Source organism: Mirounga leonina, unplaced genomic scaffold (assembly GCF_011800145.1).
Source record: "Mirounga leonina isolate KUSES-001 unplaced genomic scaffold, KU_Mleo_1.0 Mir_200, whole genome shotgun sequence".
Lineage (NCBI taxonomy): Eukaryota > Metazoa > Chordata > Mammalia > Carnivora > Phocidae > Mirounga > Mirounga leonina.
In genome coordinates, this window is record NW_023270503.1 from 4955673 (window position 1) to 4975333 (window position 19661).

General features: G+C 58.1%; 1 protein-coding gene across 1 annotated transcript; it reads right to left on the reverse strand.

The window, feature by feature from the left end:
- Window positions 1-100: 100 nt before the first annotated feature.
- On the reverse strand, window positions 101-13986 carry FOXN1 (forkhead box N1). Its single transcript, XM_035027344.1, has 8 exons — window positions 13735-13986; window positions 12892-13350; window positions 10392-10502; window positions 8551-8681; window positions 7174-7270; window positions 3641-3848; window positions 2920-3411; window positions 101-1460 (listed from the first exon to the last, which is right to left on the reverse strand). Exons 1-8 carry the CDS (start codon window positions 13855-13857, stop codon window positions 1141-1143), a joined length of 1941 nt encoding a protein of 646 aa, XP_034883235.1. The 5' UTR covers window positions 13858-13986; the 3' UTR covers window positions 101-1140.
- Window positions 13987-19661: the final 5675 nt, after the last annotated feature.

Sequence of the window (19661 nt, forward strand, 5' to 3'; positions counted from 1 at the left end):
CTTGTCACCCCCAGGGGCAGGGTAGGCTGCAGCTCCCACTTGGCGGGGGTTGGGCTCTCCCGTAGGGCATGGCAGGCAACCGGCACACCCCCAGCTCCAGGAGACACCGTGGGTCTGCCAAGCAGTCAAAGAGATGGGGGCGTCACCGCCACCCCCTGCCCGCACCAGCCTCTGTCAGGCTCCCCTCCCCTGAATGCCCACGCTGCCTGGGACAGGTGGAAGTCATTAGTAAGTTGGGAGCTAAACTACATGAAGTTCTTATAGAGAAGGAGGGAGACTGTAGTGCCCTGGAGGGGTCCTTCCTGTGCCCAGGGCTGGGAAAAGAGGACACTTTTAAGTTTCTGAGGGCAAGGGCTTTTCCAAACACTTTGTGTCCGAATTGGGCTCAGTTTGGTCCTGGGGTGGCCGTTACCCCTCTTGGGTGTCATTCGGGGGGGGGTGTCAGACAGAGCATATACTGAGGATGGGTAGAACCTGGCCGAGGGGGTGCTGCTAATAGCAGCCCCCTGGGGGACCCACAGACAACTTGGGGAGAGGCTCCACACTGCCTCTTCCTTGACCGGTTGCTGGGATGAAGATGGGAGAATAAATACAGGGGGCTTCCGGGAGAGAACATGCTAGAAGGGGCCAGGCCTGCAGAGAATGTGGACATCGGAATAGGGTTTCAGGGTGGTCTTGGACCTGGCATGAGGACCTGAGCCCTCAGCTCTCAGCTGCCTCAGAAATGGAGTCAGGCTCTCAGTGACGTTGTTCTGATTCTTCTGGATGGAAGGTATGTGGGTGGGTGTAGGTCTGATTGACTCTGTGTGTGTGTGTGTGCATATGCACGCACATAGTATGCAGAAGGGCGTGAGTGTGGATGAGTGTGAGCTAGGGAGGGTGTGTTTTTTCCTTGCCCAGACACTTGGTCTTCAGGGACCCTGAGTGAGGAGCTGGCTCACCAGGTGGCAGAAATGTGTGAGGGGCGGCATCGTGGGTGGTGTTTTCTTCACCCCCAAGCTGCCAGCTAACAAACAGTTGGCTTAGTGGCATAGGGGACAGAGATGGTTTTCCTTCCTTGACCTTTAAGGTGGGCCCGATGTGGGCGGCCAGCTGGGACTTCCAGGCCAGAAAGAGGCCGAAGCTGCTGCTGGGCATGGCTCATGCTAGGGCCATGGGCTTGGAGCTGGGGCTGAGGTACACAGAGGGGCCAGCAGGGGCCGTGGGGGGTGTGGGCTCCAGCTCCATGAAAGCCGAGTAGAGGGTGGTGAGGTGCAGGTCACCCAATGCCCCGGAGCCCCCACTGCCTGGTGATGCCAAGTCGCCGGCCCCACTGCCCGTCTCTGCCAGACAGGACCCTGGCGCGAAGCAATGGGGTGGCGGTGGAGGTGGTGGCATTGAAGATGATGTCGGGGACGAGGTCACCAGGACCAAGGGGTCAAGGGCCAAGCTGTCATCCTTCAGCTGTTCCCACAGGTTTCCTAGTTGGGGGAGAGAACAGGAGTCACTGGGAGGTACCAAGGAGCTCTGTGTACCCCACCCATGGCTCTCACATGCTAAAGAGAGCAGGATTGGGGTAACCTTGACTGGGGAACAGACTGTTGGCAGCAGGGAGTTGCTGGAACTCTCCGATTCCTCTGCCATAGCTTAGATGATCTCTGGGGCTCTTATTTTGGAGGGAGGTGGGGTAGTCATAGGACTGATGCCTATGCTGTGCACTCCGGACTTAGCCTGCAGAGGGAGCCCCTGGAGCTCTTCCCCTGGCTCCTGCCCAGGCTCCCAAGGAAGGCGGATCTGCAGCCAAGACCAAGGATCTTCTAACAATGCGCTGCTAGAGCCCATGCGGTCCTTCACTGCAGGCCCAAGGGAGAGGAGCAGAGCCTGGAGCACTGACTCCAGGGAGGAGTCAGTGCTGCCACCTCGTCCTCCTCTTTGTGCTGTGGGACCTACATCATGGCAGACCAGGGCCTGGCGCTCCTGCCCTGGGTATCAGGGCTGCAGGAATGGAGGAAGGGGGCTGGACCAGACCCTGGATTGAACTCGGCTGCTTGGGTTCCAGCCCTTACTCTCCGTCTTTCTAGCCAAGTAACCTTGAATAAGTTACTTAACCTCCATGTGCTTTTGTGAAGGGGGTTTAATAATCTCTCCTCCGGTCCTAGAGGCCCAGATGAGAGAGCACACGTGAAGCTGAAGGTTTGTGGTGAGCATCGCTCCCCACTTCTGGCTGCAGCTGAGGATCTAGCTGCACGTTTCTAACAAGCTTACCAAGACCTGGGCTGTGTCCCCACAGGACCCGGAGCTCGTGAGGGTCAGCTGTCTCCACCTGCCTGTGGATGTCCCTCCCCCCACTCCCCCAGTGTACCCAGAGGGTCTCAGGCCTGGGTCAGCCCCCTCCTCCAAGCCTCCTGAGCCAGGACCAGAGTCTGGGCATGCACTGGGGTTTAGATCTGAATGGGTGGGCTCTGCCGTGTGCAGAGATGGGACAGGCAAGATGGAATGGAATAGATAGAACCTCTCCCCGGACTCCTACCCCCAAATCTCGGCAGGACCTGCCTAGTTCTGAGGCCTTACATTCTTTCCCAGGGGGAAGATCTCTCTCCTTCTTCCGCTTTAAAAGATGAATGAGAAAATGCAACCACCTCTGGGAATGTTCAGACTGGCAGTTGCTCACAGCCACAATGGAGCGGAACACTGGGCTCTTTCCCAGCTACTCGGAACTGGGAGTGGTTTGATGATGGGGTCCATTGGAACATGTTCAAGGGCACAGGAGGAGGGAGATGGGGGCAAGGACATTCCTCTTAGCCCCTTGGCACCCCTGGCCGGCTCAGGACTTTTCTGCTTCAACTGACCAGAAACCTGGCAGCTTGGAGGGGATGGGCCACACTGCCAGGCGTACCTCTCCGGTCCTGTCCCACCTTCCCTTTCCCACCCCCAGCTCACCCTGGAAGTCGAAGTCGGTGAGAGAGGGGTTGATGGCGTCCAGGTCGGTGCCGAGGTCTCCGTCTGGCAGCAAGGTGTCATGCATGGTCCTGGCCGGGGAAGGCTCAGCCAGTAGCTTGGCGCTGTGGCTGGGTGGGGTGTTGGCAGGCAGAGGTGAGTCCTGGGGGGTGCCTGGCTGGGCCCGCAGCTCAAGGTGCCCGTCTGGCTGCGGGAACAATGGCTGTGGGGGTCCGGGAGGGGCCAGGCCCGGGGAGAGGTGCGAATATGTCTGCCCATAGCAGGAGGGCACATGCCCCCCAAGTAGGTCCTGCAGGGGGTTCTTGCCGGGAATGGGGCCCGGAGCTGGGTGGATTGAGTGCAGTGGCTGGGAGAGCCCAACTGGAGGGGCCAGGGGCCGGATGGAGCCTGAGCTGGCCAGCCCAGGGGGTGGGCAGCCCAGCAGTGGGGAGACCAGCTTCTCCCTCTTCTCTCCAATGAGGCTGTCCAGCTCTTCTGCAAAGGCCCAAGAGAGAAGAGAGAGGGACACCATGAGACCTCCCTTTCCCCACAAGCCCTTCCCAGCCTTGGAACCACTCAGGCCTTCCCTCACTAATAAGTTCTCTTTGATCAGCTTCTCTCCCTCTCCCCCCTCTTCCCTCCCCCCTCCTCTCCTCCTCCCTGCCCGCCCCCCCAGTTCCTAGGCACACTGAGCCCTCCCTTGCATTGCCCTGCAGCCCCTCACCTGGCTTGGCCATGCTCTTGCGCACAGCAATAGGGTCTTTCCTCTTCCACTTCTGCAGCTCCTCCTGCATCTTGTCGATTTTGGCCGGATTGAGGGCCCACAGGCAGCCCTTGCGGGAGGAGCTTCCTGATTTGTTCTCCACCTTCTCAAAGCACTTGTTGAGAGAAAGGTTGTGGCGAACGGAATTCTTCCAGCCGTCAGGAGCCGTCTGCCGAGCAGAGCAGGACCAGAATTCAAGCCGGGCTCAAGGAGCCTGGGGAGGCTCTTCTGCCCCCTGGGCACCCAACTGCCACCCATTCCGGGGCTTGTCGTCCTGCTCAGCACCCAGCCCGTGCTTGGTACCCTTCAGTGGTGGGCAGGGGTGCGCGGGAACCTTGGCCCCTCATCCCAGCCCCACCTCGGGCCAACCCTGCCCAGGATTGTCTGGGTGGTTCATAGAGGGAGGGCCCGTTCCCTGTCTGGAGCTGGACCAGTCCCCCTGGGTCTTGGGGCCTAGGCTCGGACCCCTCTGGGGAAAGCGAACTTGCTACTCCCAGGTCTCCCAGATGCCAGCTTTGGAATGAGGGGGGAGCCATGGGATGCTCCTTTCCTGGGGCTGCCTCAGCCCCGCTTGGGCAAACTCGGGAGAAAAGAAAGATGGGTGAGGTTGTATTTGGATGTGTGCCCCTGTTGCCCATATGTCGTGTGTATAGCTGGGTTTTGGGGAGAGTGCGAGGTGTGTGTGGGGGGTGGGGACTGGCTATTCGTATGTGAGTGCTTGTGTCCCTAAGTCGCCTCCCCGGCATGAGCCCGCGTCTGGGGTGTGCGTCTGTGAATTCCTTTGAGTGTGAGGATGTGTGTGTGAGAAAGTCTCTCTGGGTGTGTGGGGGTCTCCATGACTGTATGTGTGTGGGAGTGGGAGTGTTCACATGCGTGTGCCCGGGGGGCGTGCCCCGGTGGGAAGGCCAGCCCTCAGGTGGGCAGTGGGGGGGCTCGTGCCAACAGAATAAACACCCATTAGGAGGCCCGGTCGTGCCACCGTGCAGTAATTGTGCCCAGGGAGGGTTGTAAAAACCATTAGGCTGACTCAGTGGGGTGAGAGGCGGCGGCGGGGGTGCCAGTGGATCCCCCCAACCCCCCCCCCCGACCTCCAGCTCAGTTCCCGCCTCTGTGCCAGTCCCAGGCCCAGCGGGGGCCGACGGTGGGCAGAGCACCTGCTCCGGCCAGGGGCCCCCATGCCCTCAGCCCCCTGGTCCCTCTTCCCGAGCAGCCGCCAGTCTCAGCGGTGTGCGGGTGGCCACGCCCTCCTCCCCAGCCCTCTTGCCCCAGGGAGCAGTCAGGCTGATTCACGCCCAGGAGAACTGGGTCCTGACGCCCGGTCACTGCGAGCTGCCGGCAGGAGCTGCCGGAGCTTTTCTCAGGGGCAGCTGGCCTGGGGCAGGGGGCTGGTTGACATGACCCCCAAGGCTCCCGGGGCTCAGGAGGAAGGATGCTCGAGCCACCAGACCAGTCAGCTTGGGATTCACCTTCAACTCCCACGAAAGTCCCTACTAGGAGTCAAGGCTGTGTCGCCTGATGGGCAGAGTTAATGTGCACTGGGCCCTTTTACGGGCCCATAAATCTGTGACTTTGGGTTGCCTGCACAGCCCCCACCCCAGCCACTTCCTGTTTGGAAGAGGGACGGTCGGCACTAGCAATTATGTCCAGTGGCTGGACACTGCCCCAGTCCCATAGCCCTGACTCATGGGGCTACAGGACGCCCACCTCAGCTGCCTGGGGCATGAGTGCTACCCACCCCAGGGTCCCCTCTGTTCTTGCCCAGGAAAATGACCTTCAAATGGAGAGTGAGCCATAAAGGGGGCAGGGGATCTTTGAACTAATTCCTTAGGTAGGTGAGAGGGGAACCGTCAGAGTTGGAAGGAATGGATGTGCCAACTGGTCCAACCTGACCATTTTACAGATTGGGAAACTGAAGTCCAGGGAAGAAACTGCCTGGCCCTAGATCACACAGAAGGCAGTGACAGAGCCCAGACTCCAGCTCTGTCCCCTTATTAAGGGCCCTGCCCAGGTCACCCTATAGGGCTGGCTTCACCACTGGGGCCCGTCCCATCCTCACAGATGCTTTCTCTCTGAAGTCAAATGTAAACTCAGGAGTGAGAAAGTGATGCAACCGGCTAAGAACAACAACTAGAACCAAAAAAAAAAAAAAAAGTTGTTAGACCTCTTCACTCTTCAGCCCCATAAAACAGGGATTACACAGCTCCCGGGAAAAATAATTAAGCCAGGAAGATGAGATGCAGGGAGGGGCTGGGGGCCAGGCCGGGAGTTGGCAGGGAGGAATGGCTGAGAGCAACAGGGCAGGCCCACTTCCCTGTCTCTGGCCTGGCCCCTTGGAGCCCTGTAGAGGACCCTGCAAAAGCTTTGGTGGTTAGGGAGCGTTTCGTCTCCAGATCTGTTGGGATATCCGGGCAGCTCTGGATACTGGCTCTGATGCTTCTCAAATCCCAGAGACAACTCACCCCCCCTTCCAGAATCTCTGGTGGATGACCATACTTCCCCATTCTTGGCCAGACCACTCTGGCCATCTTGCCCACTCCTCATTTGCTCACAACGCAGCAAGTACAAACTTGTTTGAATATCAGCTTCAGATTATCCTCAGGCGGGACAATTGGGAAGACAGTGGGACCAGAGGTCACCTACTGGCAGGTGGAGCTAAGTTCTGGACCTGGGCCTCAGCTCCCATCTTCTGCCTGGTTCTCGGATGAGATTATATCCACCAGGGTGTAGACCTCGGAGAAGGCAGTCCTCACACACAAGTTCTGCTCTCCCCTGCACCCACCCCAGAAGAAGAGGTCTGTGCTGGAAGGTATGGGGGGGCATGCCGAGAAGGGAAGTGGATGGTGTGTGAAGCCAAACAGCTTGAGCCACCAACAAATCCCCCCTGTTGTGTGACCTTGAGCAGGTGGATCACCCTTTCTGACGTGTTTGCCCATCTGGACAGAAAGGTATCTGTCCCGCCTCTAGGGAGGGAATCTGGTAGAAGCCCCTTCCGTGGATGACAGGAACTAGCCACTGTACATGGGAAGGCCAGGTGAGCCGCCCAGTTCCCTGGGACACTTGAAGACCATGAAGCCCACACCCCCCTTTCTGGCAGGGCTGCAGCTGAGCCTGCCACCCACAGAGGCAGATCTTAATCTCTCCCTGGAAGGCAATGGGTCCTGTGGTCCCAGCGTCCCATGCCACCCTGGCTGGCTACTGCTCTTACTCAGATTCCTCTAACCTACAGCATCCTGGGGGCAGGGGTGGGGACAGTCTCTCATTTCTTCCCAAGCTCTTTCTCCCCACTCGGGGTAGGTGGATGCTTCTTGAAGCCTATCAGGACTGACACATCCGCTTTCCACCAGCATGAGATCGGATTCCAGCCTGCTGAGTAACCTTGGGTGAATGGCTTGAGCTCTCCGTTCCTGACACAGAACTCTCAAGAGAGAACTCTCTGCCTCCAGAGAGGCCTGGCTCATCCAGGATGGGAGGATTGGGGTGGATCTCGGGCTCACCTTAAAGTAGGGAAAGTGCTCCGTCATGAAATTGTAGATCTCGCTGACAGGAAGACTCCCCGTTTTACTGTTCTTGAGGGCCATGAAGATGAGGATGCTGAAGGCAGAGAAAACCTTGAGAGTCTGAACTTCTGAGCAGGCAGGGAGTCTCCCCCGACCACCCCGCCTGGCCCGGCTGGAGTAGTTGAGAGGAATAACCTGCTGCAGATTTAGGTGAGAGGCTCCATGGGGTGGAAAGGAGAAAGGATGAGAAGGTGTCCACTGAAGTTGGGAATTACCAAGCTACAAGGGTCTTGTGGAATCTAAGAGATCTGGGTTGTAATCCTGGCTTGGCCACTCGCTAGTTGTGTGACCTTGGGTGAGCGCCTTAACCTCTGAACCTCAGTTTCCTCAGCTTTGAAGTAAGGAAAGTAATAGCTACCTCAGAGTTGTGAGGATTAAGGGTGCATTACCAGGCACCCTCAGCCAACTGCACACTGAAGGTTGGATAGTCAGGGAGGGAACTATGGTTTCTTGAGCCCCTACAATGTGCCAAGCATATTCTGTCACTTAATCTTTCCAAAGGCCTGAATATTCCTGTTCCTTTTTTTTTTTTTTTTTTAAGCAGATGAATAAACAGAGGCTCAGAGAGATTAAGTAACTTGCCTGAGGTTTCACAGCTAGTAAATTCGAGAGCCTGGACTTGAACTGAGTTCTGTTGGACTCCAAGGATGGGGTATTCTCCTTTCTGTGCATCATCCTGCCTCCCGCAAACCCCTTCTCTGTGCTCTTGGATGCTCTTTGAGTTCCTTTTCCTTCCCTGAGCTTACACTGGCTGATGACCTCATCCCACTTGGGGCCTGGCACACAGGAGGTCAAGTGTCACTGTTGATGGGAGGAATGAAAGTTCAGGGGGAAGGTCTCCTAGACCGGCTGGGTTTTGCGGGCTTTGGCGTTTACAACCCCAGCAGGCGCTGGATACCTGAGCTGAGTCTGTAGGCCTCATCTCTCACTTACCTCCCGGAGAGCTTTGGGGTTCGGCTTCTCTCTGTATCTAGGGGAAAGGGAGGGGGAAGAGGGGAGCATCCCTCCTAAACTCTCAGGCCCAGGCCCCGGGCCCCACGAGGCTAGACCTTAAGGGGCCCAATCTCGGGGCACCAGCCTCTGCTGAGTGGAGCCACTGACATAGCTCCGCAGGGTTAGACAAGAGGTCAGAGGTGATCTGGTCTATCCGCGGGCCTCCGTGCGGGGATCTCCTCTCCAGCATCGTCTCGAAGCCTGCTGAGGATGACTTCCATCCTCTGCCATCACCTTATAGCTTGAGGATTCCATGCCTCAGTCTCCCCATTGGTCCTCTCACCCCTCTTCCTTCCACCCCAGGGGGTGCTGGGACCATACCTGTAGGAGTAGATGGGTTTTGGGAAGAGAGGCTGGTGCCCATCGGTGCTGGCCTGGGGCGCAATCCGCTGGTATGGATAGTGTGAGGAGCTCAGGTACGGTATGGGGTAGCTGCCACCACCTGGTGAGTACTGTAGAGGTCGAAGGGGCAGAGGGGTTGCCATGGTAACCAGTCCTTCCCAAGGTGGGGGAATCCCCCTCCCACGCCCCGTGCATATACATCCAGAGGGAGAGCTGAGACCAGATTCTTCTCTCCCTGGTTATGGGCTCCAAGAGCAGAGCCAGCTGAGGGCCTCTGAGGAGATCCCCAAATCTGGGGTCTCAGAGGCCTCAAAGCTCCTTCCCTCCCGTTCCTTCCTCTCAGGCCCGTTGCATGGTGATGGGGAAGCGGGCTGGGTGGGCTAGAGAGTGTGAGGGCCTCCAGGCCGCCCTGCATTTCCTGGAGCAGCTGGGTTGGAGGTGGGGCGTCCAGCCCGGGCCTTCGTTTGCTGGGCAATGCCACCTTTTGCGAGTTTCGGTGGCTCCTTGAAAGGGCCGGTCACGGTGGCGGGCAGGTGGGCGTAGGAGGTGGTTTTCCGGCAAAGGGAGTAGCTGTGGTGCCAGGGGTGGTGTTTTATGGGGGTAAAGGGGGCAGGAGACTCTGCCTCCCCCATCTGCTCCAGGCTGAGCTGCTCTTTCCAGGTCACCCGAGAGACACTTAGTGCCTGAGTCACCCTCTCTGCAGGCTCTATAAAGCCCTGGGTGCGGCCATCTTGTTCGGGGGTGTGTGTGTGTGCAGAATGCAGAGAGCACCAAAGCAGGGCTGGGCATGGTGAGGCTACTTAAGGTCTGGCAGCCCCTTAACCCTGCTGTGGCTCCGTCCCTCAGGGGCCAGGCTGCCTCAGGGATACCCGCTGCCCTGGGTCAGACCCTGAGCCTCAGGAGGGCTTTAGCCATTCCAGCTGGGCTCCTCGTGGCAGCGAGGATGACCCCTCATGTGTTCCCTCTGCTTCCCTCCATCTCTTTCTTGCCCGCCAACAAAGCGAGCAGTCTGACCACCTCCCCTACCCCCCCTTCCCCCCATGAGCCTGTCTCCCTGGCTTGGCCAAGATCAGGGCCAAAGCTAAAGAGCTGGGAGTAGAACCTGCTCCACAGGCAGGGCCTGTCTCAGTGCCAGGCTGCAGGTGGATGGAGCTGGGCGCTGGGCAGCCACTTGCTCTGTCTTGCCCAGTGACTCCTGGGAGCTGCCTGGCTGCTCTGGGGCTCTTTTCTTTCTCTTTAAAAACCTGCATCCCATGCCAGTGTGGGGCAATTAATTGGCATCCTGTCCATGGCGGAGGAGCTGAGGCTGGGCGGTGGGGTGGGGAGGGGGGAAAGGGCCGAAGATGATGGGGTCTTGGAGACTTCCAGGTGGCAAGGTGCCCCAGCTCCATGCCTGGTCCCACCCTGTCTCCGTGAAAGGGAAGTTGGGGGTCAGGGCTACGTAGCAAGACAGTGGCTGACCCAGGCGAGAGCCCATTGTTCCCTTTCTGCTCAGTCTTGTGTCACCCCACACACTCCTTTTCTCTTGGTCCCTGTCTTTGTTGGGCTCTCCTCCTCCCTCTCTTTTCGGTTCACATCTGGGCCCTGCCCCACTCTCAGCCCCGCTCTTTCCTGAGACTCTCCGCCTGAGACTCTTAGATGAACCCCACCTACCCTAGAGAAGGGCGATTGCTTCCTTCCCCATGGACCCCTGGCCCCCCACCCCAGATGGCCTTGGACTTGGTGATGCAGACGTGCCCACGCACATCCACGCCCGCACACCTCCCACCACATAATATCCTGGGGCCCCAGGGGAGCATGCCCACCTGCCCCTGACCCACCTGGTGGAAGGGGGGCTGGGAGGGACAGTACATGTGCTGCAAGGGGGGCTGGTAACAGTACATCCCAGGACCAGTCTCCAGAGCTGGGGGCTTGACCTTGACTTCTGACCCCTGCTGGAAGGAACAAAAAACAGATGACCAGGTGGGGCCTTGGTTTTCCCTGTGGCTTGAAACCGACACAAAAGCAACCACTAGTCTGCCTCCCCCAAAGCTTAGTCCTAGAGAACAAATGGAGAACAGAGAAGGTGAGGGCTTTTCCTGAGGGAACTCAGCCAGTTAGCGGTGGAGCTGGGGCTGGAATTGAGAGCACTCCCTGGTCTGCACCTCACTTCAGGTGAGAGGCAGAGGCCGAGCTGTCCAGGCGACTAGGGGAGATTTGACGACGGTCACAGTGAGGTGGGGTAGAGTCAGAGATCTCTCTGGAATAGCACGAGGATACAGTGCCTGATCCCACGCAACAAGGCTGGCTTGGGGCCTGCTTGTGTTCAGTGCTGCCAGCGTCTCGGAGCAGGTCTGCGAAGGACATCTGGAAAAGGCTACAGCTCTAGAATTCCCACTGCAGAGCCCATAGTAAGGGGAGCACAGGAAGTGGCCAGACAGGTGGGCTCAGCTGATGACCCAAAGCCCTGCCCCTTCCTCCTCGGCAAAGCCCAGGGGAGCTCCGGCAGGCTCTTTGGAGGGGGCTGATGAGTCCTCCCCACTCTGTCTCCTGGCCATCCTCAACTCAAAGGCCTTTGCTCCCTACTCGGGGAGTCTGCCCTGTTGCTGGTCTGCTTGAGCCCCGCAGCTCTCTTTCACCCTGGCACAGGGAACCTATAGCTGCTGCCAGAGGTGGTGGCCAGGCTCTGGCTTCCCATGGGTGGTGAGCTCCCCATGGGGCCCCCAGAGTCTAGCACAGAGCTCTACGCTGAGTAGAGTCAGAAAGAGTGCACAGCTGGTTTCTGGAACGTGAAGAAGGCCAGAAGGAGGTAGACCACTCTTCCTGGGCTTACCAGGGGCCTTGGGAACCAGTATCTGGGCCCAGAGGGTCAAATCAACTGTTAGCTCTTTCTGGATGTGCCCTGGGGTTACTGATGCAGAGATAGCCATAATCATAGAATCTCAGGCCTAGAAGGGCCAACAGCACGAGGGCCAACCTCCTCATTTGGAAGATGATGGGGTTGAGCCCACTGAGGGGAAATGATGTGTCCGCGGTCACCCAGTGAGTCGACCAGTTAGCTGTGGCTCTCCGGGGCCCCGGCTCCTCTCCACTGAGCAGGGGGTAAGGGAGTGGGCTCAAATCTCAGCCTCCCTTCCTATAGGCCAAGGGACACCTTGGGAAAGTCACTTGATGTCTATGGAAACTTGGTTTCCTCAGAGGCAAAATGGGGATAGTGGGAAGTCTTTCGAGGGTTGTTGTGAGGATTAAATGGGGCACTTGAGAGAAAGCATCCAGCACAGTGCCCAGGGGCTGGCAGCGAGTGGATTTGGGGGGCAGGAGCTAATATGATGACGCCCTCACCATGAGCGGCTGTCATGTTCAGTGGGCCTGAGGAGAAGCCATCAAAGGGCCCCAGAACCAAGGGTCCTGTCTTGGCCACAGCTGGTAGGAACCCAACCCCTTCTCTATCTTCCAAGCCTGGGAGTCAGGCTTTGTCGGGGCGGGGGGGGGGGGGGGGCTGGGGGATGGAATGGGAGCCTGTCTGAAAGCAAAAGGTGAGGAGAGCTGGTGAGCATCTGGAGTAACCACAACCCCGGCTGAGCCTGCTCAGTGCTCACCACCTCGGGGACCTCCAACCTCCCTCTAGCTTTCCTCTCCCCAGGGCAACAAGCCTATGAGGCAGGTCCTCTTAACCATACTTTTCAGATGAGGCCCAGAGAGGTTAAGTGACTTGCCCAAGATCACACAGCTGGTGGGTATGACTGTGGGATGACATGCTGACTTTCCAAGATGCTTTCAAGGTATTTCTATGAATACACTCAGCCCTCCTCCCCTCTCGGGCAGAGAATAGGGCCCGGAAGTGTCCTCTGAGAAGCTGTAAGCCCTCTCTCCACCCACCCGCGTATGCAGATGCCGGAGAGGGAACTTTGTGCTCGGTGGCTCCTCCCTCAACCCTTTCTCTTGGTCTCTGGAATGTGTTTTTCTTCTCACATTTGCATATGGGCGGGTAGGTCTGGCTGGGGATTCTCGACACTTAAACAGAGAAGTCACACACTGGAATCCTGACTCAGGAGCCTCTGGGAAGCTGCCAGCTTCCTTAGCCTGACCTGCCTCCCCCACCTTGGCCCCTCCATGCCGGGGCAGGTCAGCATCCCCTCCCCAGCTGACCTGGAGGCCAGAAGGAAGCCAAGACCCCAGCTTTCTGAGCTTGCTGCTTCCCTGGCGCACCCTGACCCTGAGTCCGAGGGGGGAAAGGTCTGGAAGGAAGGGTGGAGTTTGATCTCAGAGGACTCATTCTGGGCTTCTGTGAACTAGGACCCCTAGGGGTAGGTGGGAAGCCCACCGGCCACTGGTACTCACCAGGACTTGGGGGCTGTGCTCTTGGCTGGGGTAGGGGAGCCCGTTGCACCAGGCCTCTGCTGAGAAGCCAGGCAGGAAGGCCTCAGCCTCCCCCACATCCACGGGGATCTCCTCGAAGGCCTCCAGCGCCCCCGGGGTCTTAAAGGAGTGTCCATCAAGGGCCAGGGCGGTCTGGGCCTCGGGGAAGATGTCCTCGTGGAAATGCCGCTTGTATGGGTGGAAAGGCCCGTGGCCACCCTTGAGGAAGCGCCCGGGGCTGCTTGCTGGGCCCTCCTCAAAGCCGAAGCTGGGGTACTTGTCTGAGGGCGAGAGCCGGAAGGGGCCCGGGCCTGGGCCGGCTGGGCAGTGGACTTGCTCAGGGCCTGGTGATGCGACGCTGGGGCTCTGTGGGGGCAGTGAGGATGCCCTCTCTGCAGGGCCGTCGGGCACAAATGATGAGCAGCTGAAGCCGGCAATCTTCTGGGGTGGACAGAGGGTAGAGAGCCCGTGAGTAGAGGCTGGACCAGGACGCTACTCTGTGCTAGGGTAACCGGGTCTGTGGCTCAGCTCTGGGGGAGCCCCCCAAGTGATCGAGGGGACAGAGACTGCCCTTGGAAGCCCTAATCTGATGAGGGCACACTGCTCCTAGATCTGAGGTGCCCCAAGTCAGATGGATGCACAGCCCTGCCCTGAGAAAGCCCCAGTCTGAAGGGATAAGCAGAGGCCTGCATCCGAATACTTCTGGATCTTGGAGTCACTGGGTACTTGTTCACTGCTGGAAGGGACAAGGCAGATCCCAGGAGGTTCCCGGGGGCTGGGGGTGGGGGTGACTGGTCCATCTGCTGCGAGGCACCAGGTACTTACGTTCTGCGGGGCAGGGGAGCCTGGGAGGCCCGGTGCCTGCATGAGGTCCCCCTGGGGCTCGCCCTCCAGTCTGGCGGGGCTGGGCAGCGTGGCGTCAGACTGCGGCGGGAGTAACGACACCATCACCCAGTCCTGGCCTCGAAGAAAGCCGGCTGTGATGAGAGTGAGGACCGGGGTCCTGGGGTGACCAACCCCAAGCTCACTGCCTCCACTCCCACCCCATCCCTGGGCTGGAACCCTCACTCCAGCCAGACATCTGGTGAGACAGAGAGAGACAGACAGACAGATAGACAGGCAGATAAACAGACACAGTGAGAGAAACATCTGAGACAGAAGGAAGCAGATAAACGATGAGAGCCAGAGGAAGAAAGCACGGATGGAAGACTGGAGCGAGAACAAAGCACAGCAGGTAGGAGACCCCCCCACCCCAACCCCAGCCCCAGGAGGGAGAGTTGGCTGCTCTGGAGCTCAGCTGCGGATGGTTCCCTCCAGACCCTGCCTCGGGCCACTATCTCCCCAGTGAGGGACTGGGCGAGGTGACCATGGCGAGTCACCTCTGCTCAGCGGCTGAGCAGGATGTTGGTCTGGAGAGAAGGGGGAGCTGGAGAGAGTGGGTCCAGCCCCGGCCTTGGGTGGGAGAGGCGGGGCCTGTCACAGGTGTCACCTCAGGGACTGGCGTGCCCGGTGTGCTCCTGGGGACTGAAGGGACCTGGTTGCCTGCTGGCCCTGTGAGCCGGCCCACTGTGCGATGTCGGGCATGGGCTCTTCCTCCGACTGCCTCCAAACTGCATCTCGTGCCTGCGACCTTGTCCAGGCCGATGGCCTTTTCTTTTTCTTTCTTTTTTTTTTTATATTTTATTTTTAAATAATCTCTATACCCAGTGTGGGGCCGGAACTCACAACCCAGAGATCAAGAGTCATATGTTCTATGGATGGAACCTGTCCGGTGCCCCCAGACCACTGCCTTTTCTGAGCTTTGGTTTCACTATTTGGAAAACTAGGGGCTTGTAGTAGATGAGAGCTTAGGGCTCTTCCTGCTCCGACCTTCTGGAAGTACAGAACTTTGTCCCCGGCACAGCCCAGAGGTTGAGAGGACTTAGATCCAAGCCTTTCCTTGCTAGCTATGTCAGGGAGCGTCTCTGAGTTTTGACACCATCATCTACAGAGCAGGGAGAGAGGTGGGGCCTCCCACCTGGGGATGCTGTAGTAAACGAAATCACACCCGGAAGCATTTTGCACGGTGCCTAGCACATCGTAAGTGCGCACTGGATGTCAGCTCTTGTAATTAGTATCATTATTAGAACGGCCTTCCTATTCTCATCCTCAGCTTTCTGCCTTCCTTCTCCACCACCTGCAAAGGACAGTTTCTCTGGAATGTACTCCTCTTTGCCAAGTAGTCTGATACAGACCACCGTTGGCTGAGGGCCTGCTCTGGGCTGGCCGCTGTGTGAACAATTTGGAAAATTTTCTCATTGGTTTGTCAGAACAAACCGGTAAGGAAGGTACACTATTAAGCCACTTTACAGTTGAGGAAATTGAGCTCAGAAGGGTTACGTGACTTGCCCAAATTAAATAGCTAATCCTTAATAGAGTCAGGATGCGAACCCAGGTCTGTTTGCCGGACTCCTCTTACGGTTTCTTCATTTGGTGGGGGCCAGAGTGGGTGCCGGCTAAGCTGAGGGACCAAGCAACAAGAAAAACATGAGATTCACACTTACTGCCTCCTACCCGAGACCTCTGCCAAGCAGATCAGGATAATTGCATTTCCCAGGCCGAGCTCTCCTGGGAGCCCCCCTGGGACCCCATGGTGCCCAGCCTGGGGTCGGCTCACCTTCGATGAATAAACTACTTCCTCCCTTTGCTTGGGGGTTCCGGGGACAAGGAAGGGAGGGCATTTGCCCCAAGTGCCTCAGGGGATCAGTGGCAGAGGGGGCTAGTAGCTGGGGTCCAGGTGGAGGCCCGTGGGAGGCTCTCCCGCCCCTTCAAGAGTCCCTACCGCCCCTTCTCCATGTCCCGGCACCCGCTCACTCACAATGCTAAATGTGGCGTGACCAGGGAAGCGCCGAGCTGGCCGTAACTGGACACCACAGGGGAGCGGGCATGGGGCCCGAGGTGCAGAGCGGCCCATCTCTGGCTCCGCATGACCGCCGGCCCGGCCCCGGTTCCCCGGACAGCTCTGGGACAGCTCTGGGACAGCTCTGGGACAGCTGGGGCCTGCCTGCCACGCCTGGATCTGGCCCAGAGTTGCTTTCCCAAGCCTCCTCCAGCACCTCCAGAGGCAAGGCCGGGGGCCCTTTCGCCCCACAGGTCTCAGGCTTCGGAACCCATGGGGCGGTGGTCGCTCCCCTCTCTGGAGGCAGAGGAGTATGTGGTTAAGAGCAAGGGTTTTCGATTTGGCCCGACCTGAGTTTGAATCCCAGCTGTGTCACTTCAGGGCTCTGCGATTTTAAAAAAAACGCATGTTATTTCTTTGTATCTTGCTCCTCTGATAAATGGGGCTGGTGGGCCTATCTCACATGGTCGTCATGAAGATTAAGGGAGCCGATGTGTGTAGGATGCCCGGCCCATAGAAAATGCTCAAGGACACATGTCATACATTTGGCCTCATTGGCCAAATGTGGCTGTGGCCTGGACCCCGGCCTCTAGTTGCCCTGATGGTCTTGCGGCTTCGGGCCTGGCAGGCCTGGGGAGGTGGGCCAATGACCCCCTGGTGGCAGCTCCCCTCACTAGCCCCGCCCTCTCTGCCTGGCCTTCACTCAGCCTGGCCTCAGGGGGTCTCAGACCCTGGCTCTGCTCCTCAGAGACATGAACCCGAGGAGGCCTCTCTGAGCCCCAGCTTGGGCCGCACCTCCTGCTGAGGGCCTGACCTTCCCGGAAGGCCCCCTGAAGCCTCTGCCCCACCCCCAGCCTTGCATCAACTTCTATGTCCCAGGACATTATCTGGAGCCCTGGGTGACTTCCTGCATCTCAGAGGCCTTAACTGAAGGCTTTAGTTCACACACGGCCACATGACTTTTACACGACTTGGCCAGGTCCCCAGGGACGGGATTAAAACCAGGGAGTGTACACAGAGCTCAGAGGCCCACCCCTCGATTTGCACTGAGGATGCAGAAATGCTGAAATGGCCCTCGGTGCAGGGCTTCCTCTGGTTGGTTTTCTAGATGACCACTCCTGACTCAGTGGTACCCCCTTGGTCACCTCAGCCCAGACTCTGTTTTATGAATGAGGAAAGAAGGCCCAGAGAAGAGGTTCGGTGACTTGCCTAAGACCACACAGCCCCCGAAAGAGGGGGTTCTCTGCCATCTGCATTCAAAAGAGGCCGGGCAGTGGGGCTCTGATTGGTGTATATGGGGGGCTCCTGTCCAGTGCAGCGAGGAGCTTACTGTGGGGAGAGGGAAGAGGCTGCTTTGGTCCCTGACCCCTCCCTGGAGTTGCAGCAGAGCCCCTGAGGTTGGATGATCTAGTTCAGAAGCTCTAGAGTCAAAATTGGGTTTGAATCCCAGGAACTGTGGGACTTTGGTTGGGCAAGGTGCTTCACTTCCTTCCCTGGGCCTCAGTTTCCTCATCTGTAAGAGAGGGCTAATAATACATACCTCTCTGGAGGATTAGATGAAATACTGCTTGTAAATAGCTTAATGCATAGTACATGCTCAATAAATAGTAGCTATTAGTAATAATTAGCAGTGGGACAGCGTTAATTTAAAGCCTGAGCTCTGGGGGTGGGGATGGAGTACGGCCCCTCTCCGTCTCCATGACATCATCCTCCTGTCCTGGCGGACGCTAAACTTCCCTCCCCTTGACTCTCTGGCCTCAGAGATCATTCCAGCAATCCCCCTGTGGTAGAGCCAGTGTCTGTAGAAACTCCCAGGGAAGGTGGGGGGTGGGGAGGGCTACTCTAATTGCTTCAGATCCCCAAGGGCTCCAGTGTCCTGAGGCTGGCATCCGCATTCAGAGGGAATTTTGGAGTCTAATCTCTATCCTACTTGCTTTTGTTCCAGGGAACTTGATGGGGTGTGTGTGTGTGTGTGCAAATAGCAGGAAACCCATGTGGGAGGTCCAGTTAGCCGTCCTCCTTTCTCAGATCCCAGCAGCTACCAGAAATGGTTGCCACGACCCTGCCACTTAGTGTGGGCTTCCCCGACCCACAGCCTGTCCCCTTCCTGGGCTGGAGCTAGGCCAGGGCTCTCTATGGTGGACTGTGCCCTGGGGTCCCTTCGACTGTAAGGACGATCGTCCTCCCAACTCTCCATCTATAGAGCACCCTGCAATTTACAAAGCACTTGTATCTGTCATCTCCTTCGTTCTCCCGTTGCCCCAGAGGGTAACAGGCAGTGGTGTGCTGGAGACAGCTACTGTGGGCTTGCAGGAACCAACTGTGCCCACCTCTTTCCAGCTCCCCGTTCCGTCAAATCAGCCTGGATTGGCCATGGTATAAGCATCTACCCACGGACATTAGCAAACACTACAAATCAGAGCCTTTTTTTGGGGGGGGGGGAGAACTGGATGGTGAACATTGATCAGCACACCACCAGTTGGGGAGGGGGCAAGGTCATTAACTTCATTTTTCAGAGGAGAAAATTGAGGTCCAGAGAGAGGAAGGGACATGCCAGTGCCCCACAGCCAAAACTGAAAACCACATTTCCTGATTCTCAGGCCACCAGCCAGCCCCAAGCACAGCCCCAGACACACAACTCTCCGGACGTGCAACCCTTCATTTTAGTAGCTTGGCATCCTGTCTGCCCTCTGCTCTCTGAGCTACCTCTCCTCTGTCCCTGACCCTCGGAGAATCGGAGGGCAGAGGTGGGGCTGGAAGAAGGAGACTTGATCTTCCCTGGGGTCAGAGAGAAGGCAGAGCAGAGTCCCTGCTCCCTAACCTGAGTAGGGAGCACCATGGGAAGAAATTCCCCAGAAAGCATGACAACGGGAGCAACAAGGAGCATTACTGCATCCTTGCTCTGTGCCCTTTCTCACAAACAACCCAGCACATCTCCCCACCTCTCAGAGACCCTTCTCCTGGTGCCTTAGGACTCAGGCAGAAGGGGCCATTTGGGAGTCAGAGGTGGGGGACACCTGTTTGCTGGTTGTGTGATGTTGGCCAAGTCACATCCTCTTTCTGTACCTCTGTACCCTTATAAGTGCAACGAGGGGCCAGGACCATTTGCATCTGAAGTTGGTGAGACTGGTCCTGCGGGGCCTCAACTCTGTCCGGCCGGGCCTCAACCCTGCCCTGCCTTCAGGAGGGACCCCCCTGAGGAAATCCTCAAGCAACCAGCTGGGGGAATTATTATCCCCCAGAAGAGGATCATCATCCTCATTTTATAGATCAGGAGACTGAGGCTCCAGAGGTTAACCCGACTGGCCCAAGTTTGCCCAGCTACCAAATTATGCCCCCCCAGGATTCAGACTCTTCAAAGCCAGCGTGCCTAACCACGACACCAGCCGGCCCCCGCTCAGGAACACCTCAGCTTCCTTGCTGGCCCCTGGGAGCCGGAGTGGCGGGTTGGGGGCCACGTTGGAGGGCTCTCCGGGAGGGTCTGTCCCTGCATCCTCTGTGGGCAGCTGAGTCACAGAGGACACGGAGAGCCCTTCCTGGGCTCCCCGTACACTCCCTCCCACTGGGCAGCCTCCTGCCCGCCCTTTATGAGCGAGGCGGAGAGGGTACAGTTCCGCCTTAATGGTTTCTGTCACTGGCTGTGGCAGCATGTTTTATGAGGGGTGGGGCCCGGGCCTGGTGCTGCCGGTGGCCCCACCCGGGGCTCCTCCCGCCCGGCTGCTGGGAGGGGGCCCTGGAGCAGCTCAGTAATTACCTAGTTGGGGGTGGCAGCGAAGGGCCCCGGGGGCTGCTCCCGAGGCTTGAGCACCCCAGGATACTGGGAGTCTGAGGATGCCAAGAAGAAGGGAGTTTCTAGATCCTCTCATCCCATCAA